General features: G+C 44.2%; 1 protein-coding gene across 1 annotated transcript in view; it reads right to left on the bottom strand.

Moving 5' to 3' along the window:
- LOC311125557 (uncharacterized protein) overlaps nt 1-19,023 on the bottom strand; it is a gene marked incomplete at its 3' end in the record, with an annotated part of 43,692 nt that overhangs the window by 3,664 nt on the left and 21,005 nt on the right. Inside the window, exons 4-8 of the mRNA XM_084199588.1 lie at nt 14,192-14,892; nt 13,213-13,969; nt 10,993-11,063; nt 7,413-7,628; nt 7,179-7,339 (exon numbers count right to left, since the gene is read on the bottom strand). Coding sequence (XP_084055714.1) covers nt 7,179-7,339; nt 7,413-7,628; nt 10,993-11,063; nt 13,213-13,969; nt 14,192-14,892 — 1,906 coding nt within the window. The remainder of the gene's footprint in view (nt 1-7,178; nt 7,340-7,412; nt 7,629-10,992; nt 11,064-13,212; nt 13,970-14,191; nt 14,893-19,023) is intronic.

The following is a 19,023-nucleotide window of genomic DNA, read 5'->3' as shown; positions in this document are numbered from 1 at the left end:
TTAGTAGAAGAACAGCATCTAGTAAAGATGAGGTCAAGCGTATTGCCTGCCTTGTGAGTAGGGGGGGGGCGGTGAGAGGGTGAGGTCAAAAGAGGAGAGGAGTGGAAAGGAGGCGGCAGAGAGAAATGAGTCAAAGGTAGACGTAGGGAGGTTGAAGTCCCCCAGAACTGTGAGGGGTGAGCCATCCTCAGGAAAGGAACTTATCAAGGCGTCAAGCTAATTGATGAACTCTCCAAGGGAACCTGGAGGGCGATAAATGACAAGGATGTTAAGCTTGAATGGGCTAGTGACTGTGACAGCATGGAATTCAAATGAGGAGATAGACAGATGAGTCAGGGGAAAAATAGAGAATGTACACTTGGGAGAGATGAGGATTCCTGTGCCACCACCCCGCTGACCAGATGCTCTCGGGGTATGCGAGAACACATGGTCAGACGAGGAGAGAGCAGTAGGAGTAGCAGTGTTTTCAGTGGTAATCCATGTTTCCGTCAGCGCCAAGAAGTCGAGGGACTGGAGGGTAGCATAGACTGAGATGAACTCTGCCTTGTTGGCCACAGAACAGCAGTTCTAGAGGCTTCCTGAGACCTGGAACTCCACGTGGGTCGTGCGTGCAGGGACCACCAGGTTAGAGAGGCAGCAAAATTAAATTTTATTAGCTGCTTCATTACATGAGTTGCATGTTCAATAATAGGCTATAGCCTTTTAACTGTAAGACTATAGGCTTGCTATTGTTGCATGTTTCCATTAAGCTGTTAACCTCTACGGGATCGGTGTCCCGTATACGGGACGGTTGAGCTAACATGCGCTAATGTGGTTAGCATGACTGTTGTAAGTAACAGCAAACTTTCCAGGACATAGACATGTCTTATATGGGCAGAAAGCTTAAATTATTGTTAATCTAACTGCACTGTCCAATTTACATTAGCCATTTCAGTGAAAAAATACTGAGGAGAGTGCACAACAACAAAAAACGTATCACGGCAACTGGTTTGATATATTCACCTCTGAAGGTAAATAATGTACTTACATTCAGTAATCTTGCTCTGATTTGTCATCCTAAGGGTCCCAAAGATAAAATGTAGCATCGTTTTGTTTGATAAAATCATTTTTTATATTCAAATGTAGGAACTGGGTTTTACAGTTTGAACCCCTGCTGTCTCTGGCTCCACACCCACCCCGCCCGGCCATCTAGATGTGTGAAAGTTAGTGTATAAGCTAATGATCCATCATGTATGACATTCCTGGGAGTGTGTAAACTTACAAAAATGATATGGTAATACAAAATATATATATGTTCTCTATAGTTATGTACTTGGAAATGTATCAATTACATTTCCAAGTACATAATAGTCCAGTATTGCAATGCTTCACTGGATCAATCCGAAACGTCACACACTGCTGCCATCTGTTGGCCAAAATCTAAATTGCGCCTAAACTGCAATATTATATTGTGGCCTTTCTCTTGCATTTCAAAGATGGAACAAAAAACACAAAAATGCATATTTTTTGTTTGTATTATCTTTTACCAGATCTAATGTGTTATATTCTCCTACATTAATTTCACAGTTACAAACTTCAAAGTGTTTCCTTTCAAATCGTATCAAGAATATGCATAGCCTTGCTTCAGGTCCTGAGCTACAGGCAGTTAGATTTGGGTATGTCATTTTAGGTGAAAATTGAAAAAAAAGGGTCCGATCCATAAGAGGTTAATTAATGAAACATTTCCGTTCCTTGTATGCATGCATACTGTTAGGCAAATCAGTTTGTTGTCCGGTTAATGAGGGTAGGTTCGCCAGCAGCAAAATTTACCGAAATGTGCATCCCTATTTCAAACTTATGGGCGACTCACGATATATCACTACATTTTAAAAGTTCTCTGAATAAGTTTTGTTGCACAATTAAAAAGGTCAAAACACAAAATTATACCTAAATATAAGCCTTCCACAGCCACACTAATAATTACATTATTTTATCAAAATAGTTTAACCTTTTTTTGCAATAATCACTATTCTGGCTTTCATGTCTGTCTATGAAAATTCCCTTTTTGTAACAAATTGAATCAGAACTATCCACAACGCACATCCACTAATAATGACCAACATCTTGTAGCAGTCATTATAGAAAATTAACACGGGCCTCATAAACAAATCTCTCAAGCACAAGCCCACGTGTTAGTGATTAGCCAGCTAATCTTTATATTTAAAAGGCAAGCCAACTTGGATCTATTTGCTTGCTAAGACGGTAGAACAGTTGAACTGTTATGAACACACCCTCCTGGCCGCCTCCAATTGTTTGAACACCTGTTCACTTTAAGATATTGAAATCAAGTAGCCTACCTGGATAAGATGCTTATTTCTCAGAATAACAACAAGTTGGCAATTCCTTATATAAATGCGTATTTTTGTGCTCATTGCACATTCATAACACACAGACTAGACAGCTGACAGCCTGTGGCTAGATTGCTGCTAGCTGTACTGAGCATTACTTTACCACATGTTCATTGACACTCTCGTTTTGGTCTGCTCTGTTCTACATGTTGGAAGTTGAGACATAAAAAGGGTAGTTAGAAAGGCTAACTTCTCCTCTATTACAGTAAAATAATGTCTCTGTGTTTCTGTGTCCATATGACCGGTTCTGTTGGACCAAACCTCAAATGCAAATAGCGAGTTTAAACAAATCAAATTTTATTTGTTACATTTTTCGTAAACAACAAGTGTAGATTTACAGTGAAATGCTTACTTATGGGCCCTTCCCAACAATGCAGAGAGATTTTTTTTTATAAATATTAACACGGGCCGGGGGAGGGGCTTGGTGTCTGTGGAGTGTTAAAGAGGAGGGGCTTGGTGTCTGTGGAGTGTTAAGGAGGAGGGGCTTGGTGTCTGTGGAGTGTTAAGGAGGAGGGGCTTGGTGTCTGTGGAGTGTTAAGGAGGAGGGGCTTGGTGTCTGTGGAGTGTTAAGGAGGAGGGGCTTGGTGTCTGTGGAGTGTTAAGGAGGAGGGGCTTGGTGTCTGTGGAGTGATAAGGAGGAGGGGCTTGGTGTCTGTGGAGTGTTAAGGAGGAGGGGCTTGGTGTCTGTGGAGTGTTAAGGAGGAGGGGCTTGGTGTCTGTGGAGTGATAAGGAGGAGGGGCTTGGTGTCTGTGGAGTGTTAAGGAGGGGCTTGGTGTCTGTGGAGTGTTAAGGAGGAGGGGCTTGGTGTCTGTGGAGTGATATAGGCATTTGGAACATCGCTCTAAAACATTCATTCGATATATTGCCCAGCCCTACACTCATTCTGATATGACGTATCTGACATCACTCTGAACTGATATTCTCATTCTGATATGATAAACACTATACAGTGGGGGAAAAAAGTATTTAGTCAGCCACCAATTGTGCAAGTTATCCCACTTAAAAAGATGAGAGAGACCTGTAATTTTCATCATAGGTACACGTCAACTATGACAGACAAAATGAGGGAAAAAAATCCAGAAAATCACATTGTAGGATTTTTTATGAATTTATTTGCAAATTATGGTGGAAAATAAGTATTTGGTCAATAACAAAAGTTTCTCAATACTTTGTTATATACCCTTTGTTGGCAATGACACAGGTCAAACGTTTTCTGTAAGTCTTCACAAGGTTTTCACACACTGTTGCTGGTATTTTGGCCCATTCCTCCATGCAGATCTCCTCTAGAGCAGTGATGTTTTGGGGCTGTCGCTGGGCAACACGGACTTTCAACTCCCTCCAAAGATTTTCTATGGGGTTGAGATCTGGATACTGCAGGACCTTGAAATGCTTCTTACGAAGCCACTCCTTCGTTGCCCGGGCGGTGTGTTTGGGATCATTGTCATGCTGAAAGACCCAGCCACGTTTCTTCTTCAATGCCCTTGCTGATGGAAGGAGGTTTTCAGTCAAAATCTCACGATACATGGCCCCATTCATTCTTTCCTTTACACGGATCAGTCGTCCTGGTCCCTTTGCAGAAAAACAGCCCCAAAGCATGATGTTTCCAACCCCATGCTTCACATTAGGTATGGTGTTCTTTGGATGCAACTCAGCATTCTTTGTCCTCCAAACACGACGAGTTGAGTTTTTACCAAAAAGTTATATTTTGGTTTCATCTGACCATATGACATTCTCCCAATCCTCTTCTGGATCATCCAAATGCACTCTAGCAAACTTCAGACGGGCCTGGACATGTACTGGCTTAAGCAGGGGGACACGTCTAGCACTGCAGGATGAGTCCCTGGCGGCGTAGTGTGTTACTGATGGTAGGCTTTGTTACTTTGGTCTCAGCTCTCTGCAGGTCATTCACTAGGTCCCCCCGTGTGGTTCTGGGATTTTTGCTCACCGTTCTTGTGATCATTTTGACCCCACGGGGTGAGATCTTGCGTGGAGCCCCAGATCGAGGGAGATTATCAGTGGTCTTGTAATGGTGTTTTCTAATGCAAGAAATAGACCTCTGAACCTTTCACCTGTTACTACCTGTCAGGGCAAGGAGATTGAGGTTGTAACCTCATATAAATATCTTGGAATTCTAATTGATGACGGCCTCTTTTAAATTGCATATTCAACAACTTAAAAAAATTGAAGCTGAAATTGGGATTTTATTTTAGGAATAAGGCCTGTTTTTCTTTTGAAGCCAGAAGGAGGCTAGTATCAGCTACATTTATGCCTTTACTAGACTATGGGGATATTTTATATATGAATGCTTCCGCTCAGTGTTTGAGATCAATTGACACTCTATCATGGTACTTTGAGATTTATTTTAAACTGCAAAACCCTTACGCACCACTGTACTTTGTATACCAGGGTGGGCTGGCCTTCTCTAGTCACTCGTAGGCTCAGTCACTGGTATACTTTTATTTACAAAGCCATTTTGGGTTTACTACCTTTTTATTTGGGCATTTTTATTGTTCAGAAATGTGGTGGGTACTCTCTTCGTTCACTGGACTTTATCCTGCTAACTGTTCCAAATGTCCGAACTGAATTTGGTAAAAGGTCTTTTATGTACTTTGCGCCATCGTCTTGGAACACCTTACAAAATAATTTTAAACTGGAAGAACTTGTCCCGATTGGGGTTTTTAAATCTCTGATGAAGGATTTTGAGGCTGATTCCCTGACCTGTCAATGTTTTTAATTTGCTGTTTTTGATATTGTTATACTCTTGTGAATTCATGAATGGTTTTTACTAGATTACTTGTAGTTTTTCATGTTGTATGTCTGTAATTTTTTGTAATGACTTGGTGCTGCCTATCTTGGCCAGGACGCTCTTGAAAAAGAGATTTTAAATCTCAATGAGCCCTTCCTGGTTAAATAAAGGTTAAATAAATAAAAATGTCTTCCATTTCCTAATAATTGCTCCCACAGTTGATTTCTTCAAACCAAGCTGCTTACCTATTGCAGATTCAGTCTTCCCAGCCTGGTGCAGGTCTACAATTTTGTTTCTGGTGTCCTTTGACAGCTCTTTGGTCTTGGCCATAGTGGAGTTTGGAGTGTGACTGATTGAGGTTTATACTGATAACAAGTTCAAACATCTGCCATTAATACAGGTAACGAGTGGAGGACAGAGGAGCCTCTTAAAGAAGAAGTTACAGGTCTGTGAGAGCCAGAAATCTTGCTTGTTTGTAGGTGATCAAATACTTATTTTCCACCATAATTTGCAAATAAATTCATTAAAAATCCTACAATGTGATTTTCAGGATTTTTTTTCTCTCAATTTGTCTGTCATAGTTGATGTGTACCTATGATGAAAATTACAGGCCTCTCATCTTTTTAAGTGGGAGAACCTGCACAATTGGTGGCTGACTAAATACTTTTTTTCCCCACTGTATATACAGCAGTATGTGGACACACTCATCAGAAATGGGTACAGATAGATACTTTTGTATATATAGTGTATGTTGACACCCCTTCAAATTAGTGGGTTCGGCCATTTCAGCCACACCTGTTGCTGACAGGTGTATAAAATCGAGCACACAGCCACACAATCTCCATAGACAAACATTGGCAGTAGAATGGCCTTACTGAAGAGCTCAGCGACTTTCAACGTGGCAACGTCATAGGATGCCACCTTAACAACAAGTCAGTTCGTCAAATTTCTGCCCTGCTAGAGCTGCCCCGGTCAACTGTAAGCGCTGTTATTATGAAGTGGAAACGTCTAGGAGCAACAACGGCTCAGCCGCAAGGTGGTAGGCCACACAAGCTCACAGAACGGGAACACGAGTGCTGAAGCACATAGCGCGTAAAAATGGTCTGTCCTCGGTTGCAACACTCACTACCGAGTTCCAAACTGCCTCCGGAAGCAACGTCAGAACAAGAACTGTTCGTCGGGAGTCTTCATGAAATGGGTTTCCATGGCCGAGCAGCCGCACACAAGCCTAAGGTCACCATTCGCAATGCCAAGCGCCAGCTGGAGTGGTGTAAAGCTCGCCACCATTGGACTCTGAAGCAGTGGAAACGCGTTCTGTGGAGTGATGAATCACATTTCACCATCTGGTTGTCCGACGGACAAATCTGGGTTTGGCGGACGCCAAGAGAACGCTACCTGCCCGAATGCATAGTGCCAACTGTAAAGTTTGGTGGAGGAGGAATAATGGTCTGGGGCTGTTTTTCATGGTTCAGGCTAGGCCCCTTAGTTCCAGTGAAGGGAAATCTTAACGCTACAGCATACAATGACATTCTAGACGATTCTGTGCTTCCAACTTTGTGGCATCAGTTTGGGGAAGGCCCTTTCCTGTTTCTGCATCACAATGCCCCTGTGCACAAAGCGAGGTCCATACAGAAAAGGTTTGTTGAGATCGGTGTAGAAGAACTTGACTGGCCTGCACAGAGCCCTGACCTCAACCCCATCGAACACCTTTGGGATGAATTGGAACACTGACTGCAAGCCAGACCTAATCGCCCAACATCAGTGCCCGACCTCACTAATGCTCTTGTGGCTGAATGGAAGCAAGTCCCCGCAGCAATGTTCCAACATCTAGTGGAAAGCCTTCCCAGAAGAGTGGAGGCTGTTATAGCAGCAAAGGGGGGACCAACTCCATATTAATGCCCATGATTTAGGAATAAGATGTTAGACGAGCAGGTGTCCACATACTTTTGGTCATGTAGCGCACCTAAAGGTTAGAGGTCAGGGTTACTCACAGTGGTAGCGCTGTGGTCCACCAGCAGAGGGTTAGGGGTTAAAGGTTACTCACAGTGGTAGCGCTGTGGTCCACCAGCAGAGGTTTCTTCATGTAGGAGCCCAGCAGGATCTTTCCATTAGAGAAGGTTTCAGCCAGCAGGTCCATCTTGTAACCCAGAGCACTGTCTCGGTACGAGAACCACTGGAAATGATCTGGGCTGATCTGGCCTCCCTCTGACGACAACAACACAACACAACATTACACTATTGTTGACCTATTGCCCCATCTCTGTCTGTGTGTACGTACGTTTCCCGGTGGCAGGCCAGAGCAGAGCCAGCCAGTCGGCGAGGTTGGCCTTGTCCTCCAGCTGCAGTGTGATGGCTCTAAGAGGAGGAGCACAAACAGCCACAGTCACAGCCTCAGGATCTGACAGCACGATACCAGGAGGGACAGACGGATGGACAGACGGATGGACAGACGGATGGATAGACAGATGGGGCGCCACTCTGGATGACGGGAGCCCTGTCATGGAGAGGTCAGGGTTAGAGGTCAGGGTTAGAGGTCAGGTTTAGAGGTCAGGTTTAGAGGTCAGAGGAATAACAAGATAGTATTATATAAATAAAGGATTGTAACGTTTCTGGGTTGGCTCTACATTCATCTTGGAACCAGATCGGTCCAATGTTTCTAACTACAGTCCTTCAGAAAGGGTTAGTACACTCCTTCAGACAGTATTCACACTCCTTCAGACAGTATTCACACTCCTTCAGACAGTTTTCACACTCCTTCAGACAGTTTTCACACTCCTTCAGACAGTTTTCACACTCCTTCAGACAGTTTTCACACTCCTTCAGACAGTTTTCACACTCCTTCAGACAGTTTTCACACTCCTTCAGACAGTTTTCACACTCCTTCAGACAGTATTCACACTCCTTCAGACAGTATTCACACTCCTTCAGAAAGTATTCACACTCCTTCAGAAAGTATTCACACTCCTTCAGACAGTATTCACACTCCTTCAGACAGTATTCACACTCCTTCAGACAGTATTCACACTCCTTCAGACAGTATTCACACTCCTTCAGACAGTATTCACACTCCTTCAGACAGTATTCACACTCCTTCAGACAGTATTCACACTCCTTCAGACAGTATTCACACTCCTTCAGACAGTTTTCACACTCCTTCAGACAGTTTTCACACTCCTTCAGACAGTTTTCACACTCCTTCAGAAAGTATTCACACTCCTTCAGAAAGTATTCACACTCCTTCAGACAGTACTTCAGACAGTATTCACACTCCTTCAGAAAGTATTCACACTCCTTCAGACAGTATTCACACTCCTTCAGACAGTATTCACACTCCTTCAGACAGTATTCACACTCCTTCAGACAGTATTCACACTCCTTCAGACAGTATTCACACTCCTTCAGACAGTATTCACACTCCTTCAGACAGTATTCACACTCCTTCAGACAGTATTCACACTCCTTCAGAAAGTTCACACTCCTTCAGACAGTTTTCACACTCCTTCAGAAAGTATTCACACTCCTTCAGAAAGTATTCACACTCCTTCAGACAGTACTTCAGAAAGTATTCACACTCCTTCAGAAAGTATTCACACTCCTTCAGACAGTATTCACACTCCTTCAGACAGTATTCACACTCCTTCAGACAGTATTCACACTCCTTCAGACAGTATTCACACTCCTTCAGACAGTATTCACACTCCTTCAGACAGTATTCACACTCCTTCAGACAGTATTCACACTCCTTCAGACAGTATTCACACTCCTTCAGACAGTATTCACACTCCTTCAGACAGTATTCACACTCCTTCAGAAAGTATTCACACTCCTTCAAAAAGTATTCACACTCCTTCAGAAAGTATTCACACTCCTTCAGAAAGTATTCACACTCCTTCAGACAGTATTCACACTCCTTCAGACAGTATTCACACTCCTTGACGTTTTCCACATTTAGTTGTTACAGCCTGATTTTAAAATGGATTCAATAGAGATTTTTTTTGTCACTGGCCTACACACAATAACCCATAATGTCAAAGTGGAATTATGTTTAAAAATTTTTTACAAATAGATGAAAAGCTGAAATGTCTTGAGTCAATAAGTATTCAACCCCTTTGTTATGGCAAGCCTAAATAAGTTCAGGAGTAACAATTTGCTTAACGAGTCACATAAGTTGCGTGGACTCACTCTGTGTGCAATAATAGTGTTAACATGATTTTTGAATGACTACCTCATCTCTGTACCGGTCAGGGATTTCACCATGAGGCCATGGTGACTAAAACAGTTAGAGTTGAATGGACCAGACCAGACCATCTTAATACTATTTAATTGACCAGACCAGACCATCTTAATACTATTTAATTGACCAGACCAGACCATCTTAATACTATTTAATTGACCAGACCAGACCATCTTAATACTATTTAATTGACCAGACCAGACCATCTTAATACTATTTAATTGACCAGACCAGACCATCTTAATACTATTTAATTGACCAGACCAGACCATCTTAATACCATTTAATTGACCAAACCAGACCATCTTAATACTATTTAATGGACCAGACCATCTTAATACTATTTAATGGACCAGACCAGACCATCTTAATACTATTTAATGGACCAGACCAGACCATCTTAATACTATTTAATGGACCAGACCAGACCATCTTAATACTATTTAATGGACCAGACCATCTTAATATTATTTAAATGGACCAGACCAGACCATCTTAATACTATAATGGACCAGACCAGACCATCTTAATACTATTTAATGGACCAGACCATCTTAATACTATTTAATGGACCAGACCAGACCATCTTAATACTATTTAATGGACCAGACCAGACCAGACCATCTTAATACTATTTAATGGACCAGACCATCTTAATATTATTTAATGGACCAGACCAGACCATCTTAATACTATTTAATGGACCAGACCATCTTAATACTATTTAATGGCTGTGATAGGAGAAAACTGAGGATGGATCAACAACATTGTAGTTACTCCACAATACTAACCTAAATGACAGTGTGAAAAGAAGGAAGCCTGTACAGAATACAAATATTCTAAAACATGCATCCGGTTTGCAATAAGGCACTAAAGTAAAACTGCAAAAAATTTGGTAAAGTAATTAACTAGAGGAAAACCTGGTTCAGTCTGCTTTCCACCAGACACTGGGAGGTGAATTCACCTTTCAACAGGACAATAACCTAAAACACAAGGCCAAATCTACACTGGAGTTGCTTACCAAGAAGACAGTGAATGTTCCTGAGTGGCCTAGTTACAGTTTTGACTTAAATCTACTTAAATCTATGGCAAGACCTGAAAATGGCTGTCTAGCAATGATCAACAACTAACTTGACAGAGCTTGAAGAATTTTGAAAAGAATAATGGGCAAACGTTGTACAATCCAGGTGTGGAATGCTCTTAGAGACTTACCCAGAAAGACTCACAGCTGTAATCGCTGCCAAAGGTACTTCTACAAAGTATTGACTCAGAGGTGTGAATACTTATGTGAATTAGACATTTCAGTATTTCATTGTCAATAAATTAGCAACCATTTCTAAAAATATGTTTTCCCTTTGTCATTACGGGGTACTGTGTGTAGATGGGGGAGATTTAATTTGGATCCATTTTTAACTCAGGCTGTAGCACAACAAAATAAGTCAAGGGGTTTGAATACTTTCTGAAGGCACTGTAGTTTAAATGTGTTAAATTAAATCAAACTTTATTTAAAGTGCATTTAAAATCCCAACACACTTTAAATGAAAACAATCTAATTAAAAAAGTCAAAGCAAACAGGAAGCAGTAAGCAAACAGGAAGCAGTAAGGCACAATGCTCTGCACTTACAGATGTCCTCATGCTCTTCACAATCCTCCAGTTCAATCATGGAAGATGGTCCGCTTTCGAAACTTTCTAACCTGTTGACAAAAAGGAATGGATCTCCTGACATCACGTTGGACAACAGTCACTCATAACGTTGTTTAGAAGAGAAGCAACAGTAAGAAATACCCTATATATACAGCAGTATGTGGAAACCCCTTCAAATTAGTGGATTCTGCTATTTCAGCCTCACCCGTTGCTGACAGGTGTATTAAATCGAGCACACAGCCATGCAATCTCCATAGACAAACATTGGCAGTAGAATGTCCTTAATGAAGAGCTCAGCGACTTTCAACGTGGCACCGTCATAGGATGACACCTTTCCAACAAGTCAGTTCGCCCTGCTAGAGCTGCCCCGGTCAACTGTCAGTGCTGTTATTGTGAAGAGGTCTAGGAGCAACAACAGCTCAGCCATGAAGTGGTAGGCCACACAAGCTCACAGAACGGGACCGCCGACTGCTGAAGCGTGTAAAACTTTAGTATAAAGATTTCTTTATCCTATCCCAGGTATTCCTTAAAGAGGTGGGGTTTCAAGTGTCTCTGGAAGGTGGTGAGTGACTCCGCTGTTCTGGCATCGTGAGGGAGCTTGTTCCACCATTGGGGTGCCAGAGCAGCGAACAGCTTTGACTGGGCTGAGCGGGAACTGTGCTTCAGCAGAGGAAGGGGAGCCAGCAGGCCAGAGGTGGATGAACGCAATGCCCTCGTTTGGGTGTAGGGACTGATCAGAGCCTGGAGGTACGGAGGTGCCGTTCCCCTCACAGCTCCGTAGGCAAGCACCATGGTCTTGTAGCAGATGCGAGCTTCAACTGGAAGCCAGTGGAGTGTGCGGAGGAGCGGGGTGACGTGAGAGAACATGGGAAGGTTGAACACCAGACGGGCTGCGGCATTCTGGATGAGTTGTAGGGGTTTAATGGCACAGGCAGGGAGGCCAGCCAACAGCGAGTTGCAGTAATCCAGACGGGAGATGACAAGTGCCTGGATTAGGACCTGTGCCGCTTTCTGTCTTTCAAGTCAGTTTATGAAAATGCCCTTTTTTGTTACAAATGTAACTTGAACCATGAATAAACACATTCACTAATAATGACTAACTTCTTGTAGCAGGCATTAGAGGCTATAGAACAATCTCTCAAGCCCACGTGCTAGTGAATAGCCAGCTAATCTTTACCTGGATGTATTTGCTTGCTAACAAGGTTCAACAGTTGAATTGTTACGACCACACTCTTCTGTCTGTCTCCAACTGTTTGAACAGCATGCTAGCCTGTCCACTTTGTTCAGATGTTGAAATCAAGTGGCCTACCTTATTTCTCAGAATGAGAACGAGTTGCCAATTCCTTATATAATTGTTTTATGCTTATGCACATTTATAAACAGACTAGACAGCTAGGATAACAGTCTTTGGCTAAAATGCTGCTAACGGTACGTGGTACCACAATGCCGCGCGCGACAAACTGAGCATTAATTTTCCAGAATCAATGTTCATTGATACTCTGGTTTTAGTAGTGTCTGCTCTGTGCGCAATTTGAGGAGTTGAGACATAAAAAGCGTATCGTTAAAAAACGTAACTTCTCTATTATAGTAAAATGTCTCAATGTGTTTGTGTCCATATGACCGATTCTGTTGGACCAAACCTCAAAATGCAAATAGCGAGTTGAAACCGCTCGTCAGAGAGGAAGATGTGATATCACAACTTTGTTGGCGTGAGAGGCAGGGGGAGGGGCTTGGTGTGTAAACCATAGAGGAAGAGGCGAAGCGCTAGAATCTGTCCAAAAATAAGGGTAATGTGTTTATATGGGCTTATTTTGGACCTATTCTTTTTGCCTGCCTTCCCACCTCTTGGATGACGACTCCCATTGTTAGGGAGGAGACGTGCATCTCGTCAGTATACAGATCTCTGAGCAAAAGAGACCAGAAAAAAACAATGAGAAAAAGCTGATAAAAACTAAAAACTAAACCATGATTCATGCGATGCAGGCATTTGGAATATCGCTCAAAAACGCACATTCTAATTAATCAAATTCATTTGATATATCGCCTAGTCAGAAGTAACAGTGTTGAAAAGAGAAGCAACAGTCAGAAGTAACAGTGTTTAGAAGGAACATTTAGATGTAAAGGTTTTGAGAAGCAACAAACAGAAGTAAGTGTTGAGAAGCAACAGTCAGAAGTAACAGTGTTTAGGAGTGTACTTACGTGTTGTCTGAGAGTCGGTTGTTGCTTTGGGAGAAGTCTCGGCATCTGGTCTTTTCCCCCAGCTTTCCAACAGGCTCTATATAGCAGACAGTACTGGCACTCAGATCCACAAGGCTGGAGCTCCTGTCACTGGCTGGGTCCTGGGAGGGGTCCTTAGCTGGACCAGGGCTGAGGCTGACGCTGGGACTCTGGGCTGACTGCTCTTCAGGGAATAGGGCTTTCCTCCCTGAAGTCTGCAACGTGCTTCTGACAGTGGCCACCGGGAGCGCTTCTCTGCCCGAGGAGAAGATGGCGCCAAAGGTGGCCAGAGAGCGCTTGACCGTCTTGGGAGTGGAGAGGTCCTTCCTCTTCACCAGGGTCTGAACTGCTCCAGGTCGAGGTGAGGAGGCTGTGTTGCCGTTCTGAGGAGGTCGCAGGGACTTAGCAGGCCTGGTCCGGACTGGTCTGGGCTTGGACTTACTTCTCACCACCTTGCGTTTTGATGGCCCGTCCTCCTGCCCTGACTCCACAGAGGAATGTCTTGCTGGTTTAGATGTAGTTGTCTTGTTATTCTGTTTGGACTTGTTGTCTGTCTCTGTGAGCTGTGTGTTGACAGGACTGATGAGCCACCAGGGACCAGGCTCGGTCCTCTTCCTCTTCCCTGCTAACTGGGAGGAGTCAGCCTCACCAGTAGGGGCGGGGCAGACCTCCTGGGCCTTACAATTGGCTGGAACCTTAGAGATGACTCGTCTCTGTCCTGTTGGTGCCAACTGTAGAACTGTGGAGGAAAGACAACATTACATCTAGCCTTTTATGTAAACTACATTTTTTCCCATTGATTGTTTTGTGAATGTTTTTTATATATTTTTTTATTTGTTGAGAGCTCTTACAAAACATATTCCTATACCTACAAATGGCATGATACAACTTGAACTTGTGATGAACGTTGTAGTCAGAAAAACCATCATGATGTGTGATGTCAGCTGTCAGGGGATATTACCTGGAGAAACATCCTGGTCTGCCGCCTGGTCTTCAGCTGATGATTGGTCTGCAGCCGCTTCACTCTCCTCCTCCATGGTGACGGGCTCCTCCCCAGCTCGACCTGACAGTCTCCTGGTCTTCCCAGACTGCCGGCCTCGTCCTCGGCTCGTCTTGGGGTTCACCTTGTCACCTTGGATACCAGCTTTGGATTTAGAGATTCTGGGAACTTTCTTTTCTGTTTTGGTGTGGCTAGGTTTAGGCTTGGCCCCTCCTCCTGGTGCCTCTTGTTCCAGGTCACCTGCTGTCGTTGGTTCAGATAACAGGTTGTTGACTTTCTTCTTGTCTTGTTCTATGTGGTCTGCCTCGAGGTCAACATGATTAACAGGCCCATCACCCTGAGGTCCTACCCCCTGGGGACTAGAGTCCCTCTCCTTCCTGGTTGTAGGATTCTTTCCCTTCTTGTCTTTAGTTGTCCGAGGTCTGTCTGTCCCTCCTGATCTCTGATTGGCTGTAGCCTTGGTGAGTATGTCTGCTGAGGCATTGTCACTACTGTGTGATTGGTTCTGCTGCTTTGGTCGTGGTTTGGCTGTGGTCCTGATGGGGTCAAACTTCCAGTGAAGGGAGAGCCGGGAAGGCTCATAATCCTCCAGGATCAGGAAGTCATCCTCCAGCTCGGTGAGAGGAGGTTCTCTCACTGGAGACGCCAGGGCTTTCCTAGGACTGAACAGAAACAGGGCTTTAACCCTCTGACCTATAACCCTAGCCTCTAACCCTTTCCTAGGGCTGACCAGAAACACAGCATTGACCACAGCCTCTGACCTATAACCCTAGCCTCTAACCCTTTCCTAGGGCTGACCAGAAACACAGCATTGACCACAGCCTCTGACCTATAACCCTAGCCTCTAACCCTTTCCTAGGGCTGACCAGAAACACAGCATTGACCACAGCCTCTGACCTATAACCCTTTCCTAGGGCTGACCAGAAACACAGCATTGACCACAGCCTCTGACCTATAACCCTAGCCTCTAACCCTTTCCTAGGGCTGACCAGAAACACAGCATTGACCACAGCCTCTGACCTCTAACCCTTTCCTAGGGCTTATGAGTGAGAAAGTTAGACGCACAAATATCATACCCCAAAAACGCTAACCTCCCCTGTTATTGTAATGGTGAGAGGTTAGCATGTCTTGGTGGGATATTTGTGCGTCTAACTTTCTCACTCATCATTATTCATGATTCATTCAGGACTATCCGTAATCATGGTAGTATCCACATTAATGTAGTAGTGTTTCAAAACATATTCTCTTCTGATTTACAAAAGAAGTGTCTCCAAAATGACAATGATTTACCATAAAATGGGGGGACAACGTAAAAAGGGCAGTAATTTCTAAACGGTCTAAACCCGATATGGATGAAAATACCCTCAAATTAAAGCTGACAGTCTGTACTTTAACCTCAGTCATTGTATCATTTCAAATCCAAAGTGCTGGAGTACAGAGCCAAGACAACTAAATAATTGTCACTGTCCCAATACTTTGAGCTCCCTGTATTCTGCCCTGTAGCAAAGAGAAAATGTTGCGGTTTTAAAGCTAATTTGCTGCAATTATATGCATTTAGCCATGCAGTGTTCTTTTGGTCACACATAAAATATAAACTGACAGTACAAAACATTAAGAACACCTTCCTAATATTGAGTTGCACCCCCTTTTGCCCTCAGAACAGCCTCAATTCATCGGAGCACGGACTCTACAAGGTGTCGAAAGCGTTCCACAGAGATGCTGGCCCATGTTGACTCCAATGCTTCCCAGAGTTGTGTCAAGTTGTCTGGATGTCCTTTGGGGGGTGGACCATTATTGATACACACAGGAAACTACTGAGCATGAAAAACCCAGCAGCGTTGCAGTTCTTGACACAAACTGGTGCGCCTGGCATGACTCCGGTCTCCTCTCCTTCATCTACACTGACTGAAGTGGATTTAACAAGTGACATCAATAAGAGATCATAGCTTTCACCTGGATTCACCTGGTCCCTCTATGTCAGATGCCATACACGCCGTCTGCCCGTTTCAGTTGAAACCATGATTCATCGCTGAAGAGCACACTTCACCAGTGTGCCAGTGGCCATTGAAGGTGAGCATTTGCCCACTGAAGTCAGGTCAAGACCCTGGTGAGGACGACGAGCACGCAGATGAGCTTCCCTGAGACAATTTCTGACAGTTTGTGCAGAAATTATTCGGTTGTGCAAACCCAGTTTAATCAGCTGTCCTGGTGGCTGGTCTCAGACGATCCCGCAGGTGAAGAAGCCGGATGTGGAGGTCCTAGACTGGCCGGTTGGACGTACTGCCAAAATCTCTAAAACAATGTTGGAGGTGGCTTATGGTAATGAAATGAACATTAAATATTCTGGCAAAAGTTCTGGTGGACATTCCTGCAGTCAGCATGCCAATTGCACACTCCCTCAAAACTTGAGACATGTGGCATTGTGTTGTGTGACAAAACTGCACATTTTAGAGTGCCCTTTAATTGTCCCCAGCACAAGGTGCACCTGTGTAATGATCATGCTGTTTAATCAGCTTCATGATATGCCACACCTGTCAGGTGGATGGATTATCTGGGCAAAGGAGAAATGCTCACTAAAAGGGATGTCAAAATGTGCGCACAACATTTTAGAAAATATACTTTTTGTGCATATGAAAGATTTCTGGGATCTTTTATTTCAGCTCATGAAACATGGGACCAACACTTTACATGTTGCGTTTATGTTTTAGTTCAGGACTGTATGGCATTTATGGTGAGTTTGGTCATTTACAAGAGAATGAAAAGGTTTTGATGCTTGTCTGCTCTGATGTCCTCTGTAGCTCAGCTGGTAGAGCACGGCGCTTGTAACGACAAGGTAGTGGGTTCGATCCCCGGGACCACCCATACACAAAAATGTACGCACGCATGACTGTAAGTCGCTTTGGATAAAAGCGTCTGCTAAATGGCATATTTAATTAATTAATTAATTAATTAAAATGCAGCATGTGTACACGCTGTGTCTGGAGTCGGTAGGGCAACGGGCCTGACTGAGAGAAGATGGGGGAGGAGCAGACTGGGGGAGGAGCAGACTGGGGGTGGAGCAGACTGGGGGAGGAGCAGACTGGGGGAGGAGCAGACTGGGGGAGGAGCAGACTGGGGGAGGAGCAGACTGGGGGAGGAGCAGACTGGGGGAGGAGCAGACTGGGGGAGGCGCAGACTGGGGGAGGCGCAGACTGGGGGAGGAGCAGACTGGGGGAGGAGCAGACTGGGGGAGGAGCAGACTGGCCCGAGAACAGAGGAGAGAAAATGCAAGGAAATTAAAAATGTTGGCAGCTGTACAGAGAACTCATCCAAAGGGCTTTGACCTCTCAAATACGGCAGAAAGCTTACACAATAAGATGCACCGTCACCTTATTAATTCAGAAACGTACTAAGATAACGTGACCCCTAAGTTTAACTTGCTAGTTAATGCAGAATTCCTCATTTCTATAATATAATATGCCATTTAGCAGACGCTTTTATCCAAAGTGACTTACAGTCATGCGTGCGTACATTATAAAAAAAAAAAATGGTGTATGGGTGGTCCTGGGGATCGAACCCGTTACAAGCACCGTGCTCTACCAACTGAGCTACAGAGGACCACTTTTTCACGAAAGGAACAAATATAAAACGTGTAAGAAATCTCTAAATGCAGATCTAAAATGGTTCTTATTGTCATTTCTGCATCAGACTATTTTTGTGCTTCAATTGCACTTTGCACTGATGAGATTCAGGAACTGGCAGACAGCGCTCTGACTGATGAGATTCAGGAACTGGCAGACAGCGCTCTGACTGATGAGATTCAGGAACTGGCAGACAGCGCTCTGACTGATGAGATTCAGGAACTGGCAGACAGCGCTCTGACTGATGAGATTCAGGAACTGGCAGACAGCGCTCTGACTGATGAGATTCAGGAACTGGCAGACAGCGCTCTGACTGATGAGATTCAGGAACTGGCAGACAGCGCTCTGACTGATGAGATTCAGGAACTGGCAGACAGCGCTCTGACTGATGAGATTCAGGAACTGGCAGACAGCGCTCTGACTGATGAGATTCAGGAACTGGCAGACAGCGCTCTGACTGATGAGATTCAGGAACTGGCAGACAGCGCTCTGACTGATGAGATTCAGGAACTGGCAGACAGCGCTCTGACTGATGAGATTCAGGAACTGGCAGACAGCGCTCTGACTGATGAGATTCAGGAACTGGCAGACAGCGCTCTGACTGATGAGATTCAGGAACTGGCAGACAGCGCTCTGACTGATGAGATTCAGGAACTGGCAGACAGCGCTCTGACTGATGAGATTCAGGAACTGGCAGACAGCGCTCTGACTGATGAGATTCAGGAACTGGCAGACAGCGCTCTGACTGATGAGATTCAGGAACTGGCAGACAGCGCTCTGACTGATGAGATTCAGGAACTGGCAGACAGCGCTCTGACTGATGAGATTCAGGAACTGGCAGACAGCGCTCTGACTGATGAGATTCAGGAACTGGCAGACAGCGCTCTGACTGATGAGATTCAGGAACTGGCAGACAGCGCTCTGACTGATGAGATTCAGGAACTGGCAGACAGCGCTCTGACTGATGAGATTCAGGAACTGGCAGACAGCGCTCTGACTGATGAGATTCAGGAACTGGCAGACAGCGCTCTGACTGATGTGGAGGTTTTTTCTCAGGTACTTTTCTCAGTGTAGACAGTCTACTTTTCTCCATAAAATTCAAGATTTACTTGAAACAAAACATTGGAACTGTAGCTGGCTACATTATTTATATGATAAACATTAAATGCCTAA

This window comes from Coregonus lavaretus (assembly GCF_964263955.1).
Source record: "Coregonus lavaretus genome assembly, contig: HAP1_SCAFFOLD_1159, whole genome shotgun sequence".
Lineage (NCBI taxonomy): Eukaryota > Metazoa > Chordata > Actinopteri > Salmoniformes > Salmonidae > Coregonus > Coregonus lavaretus.
The sequence above is the reverse complement of the archived record's forward strand: the minus strand, read 5'-3'. Positions and strand labels throughout refer to the sequence as shown.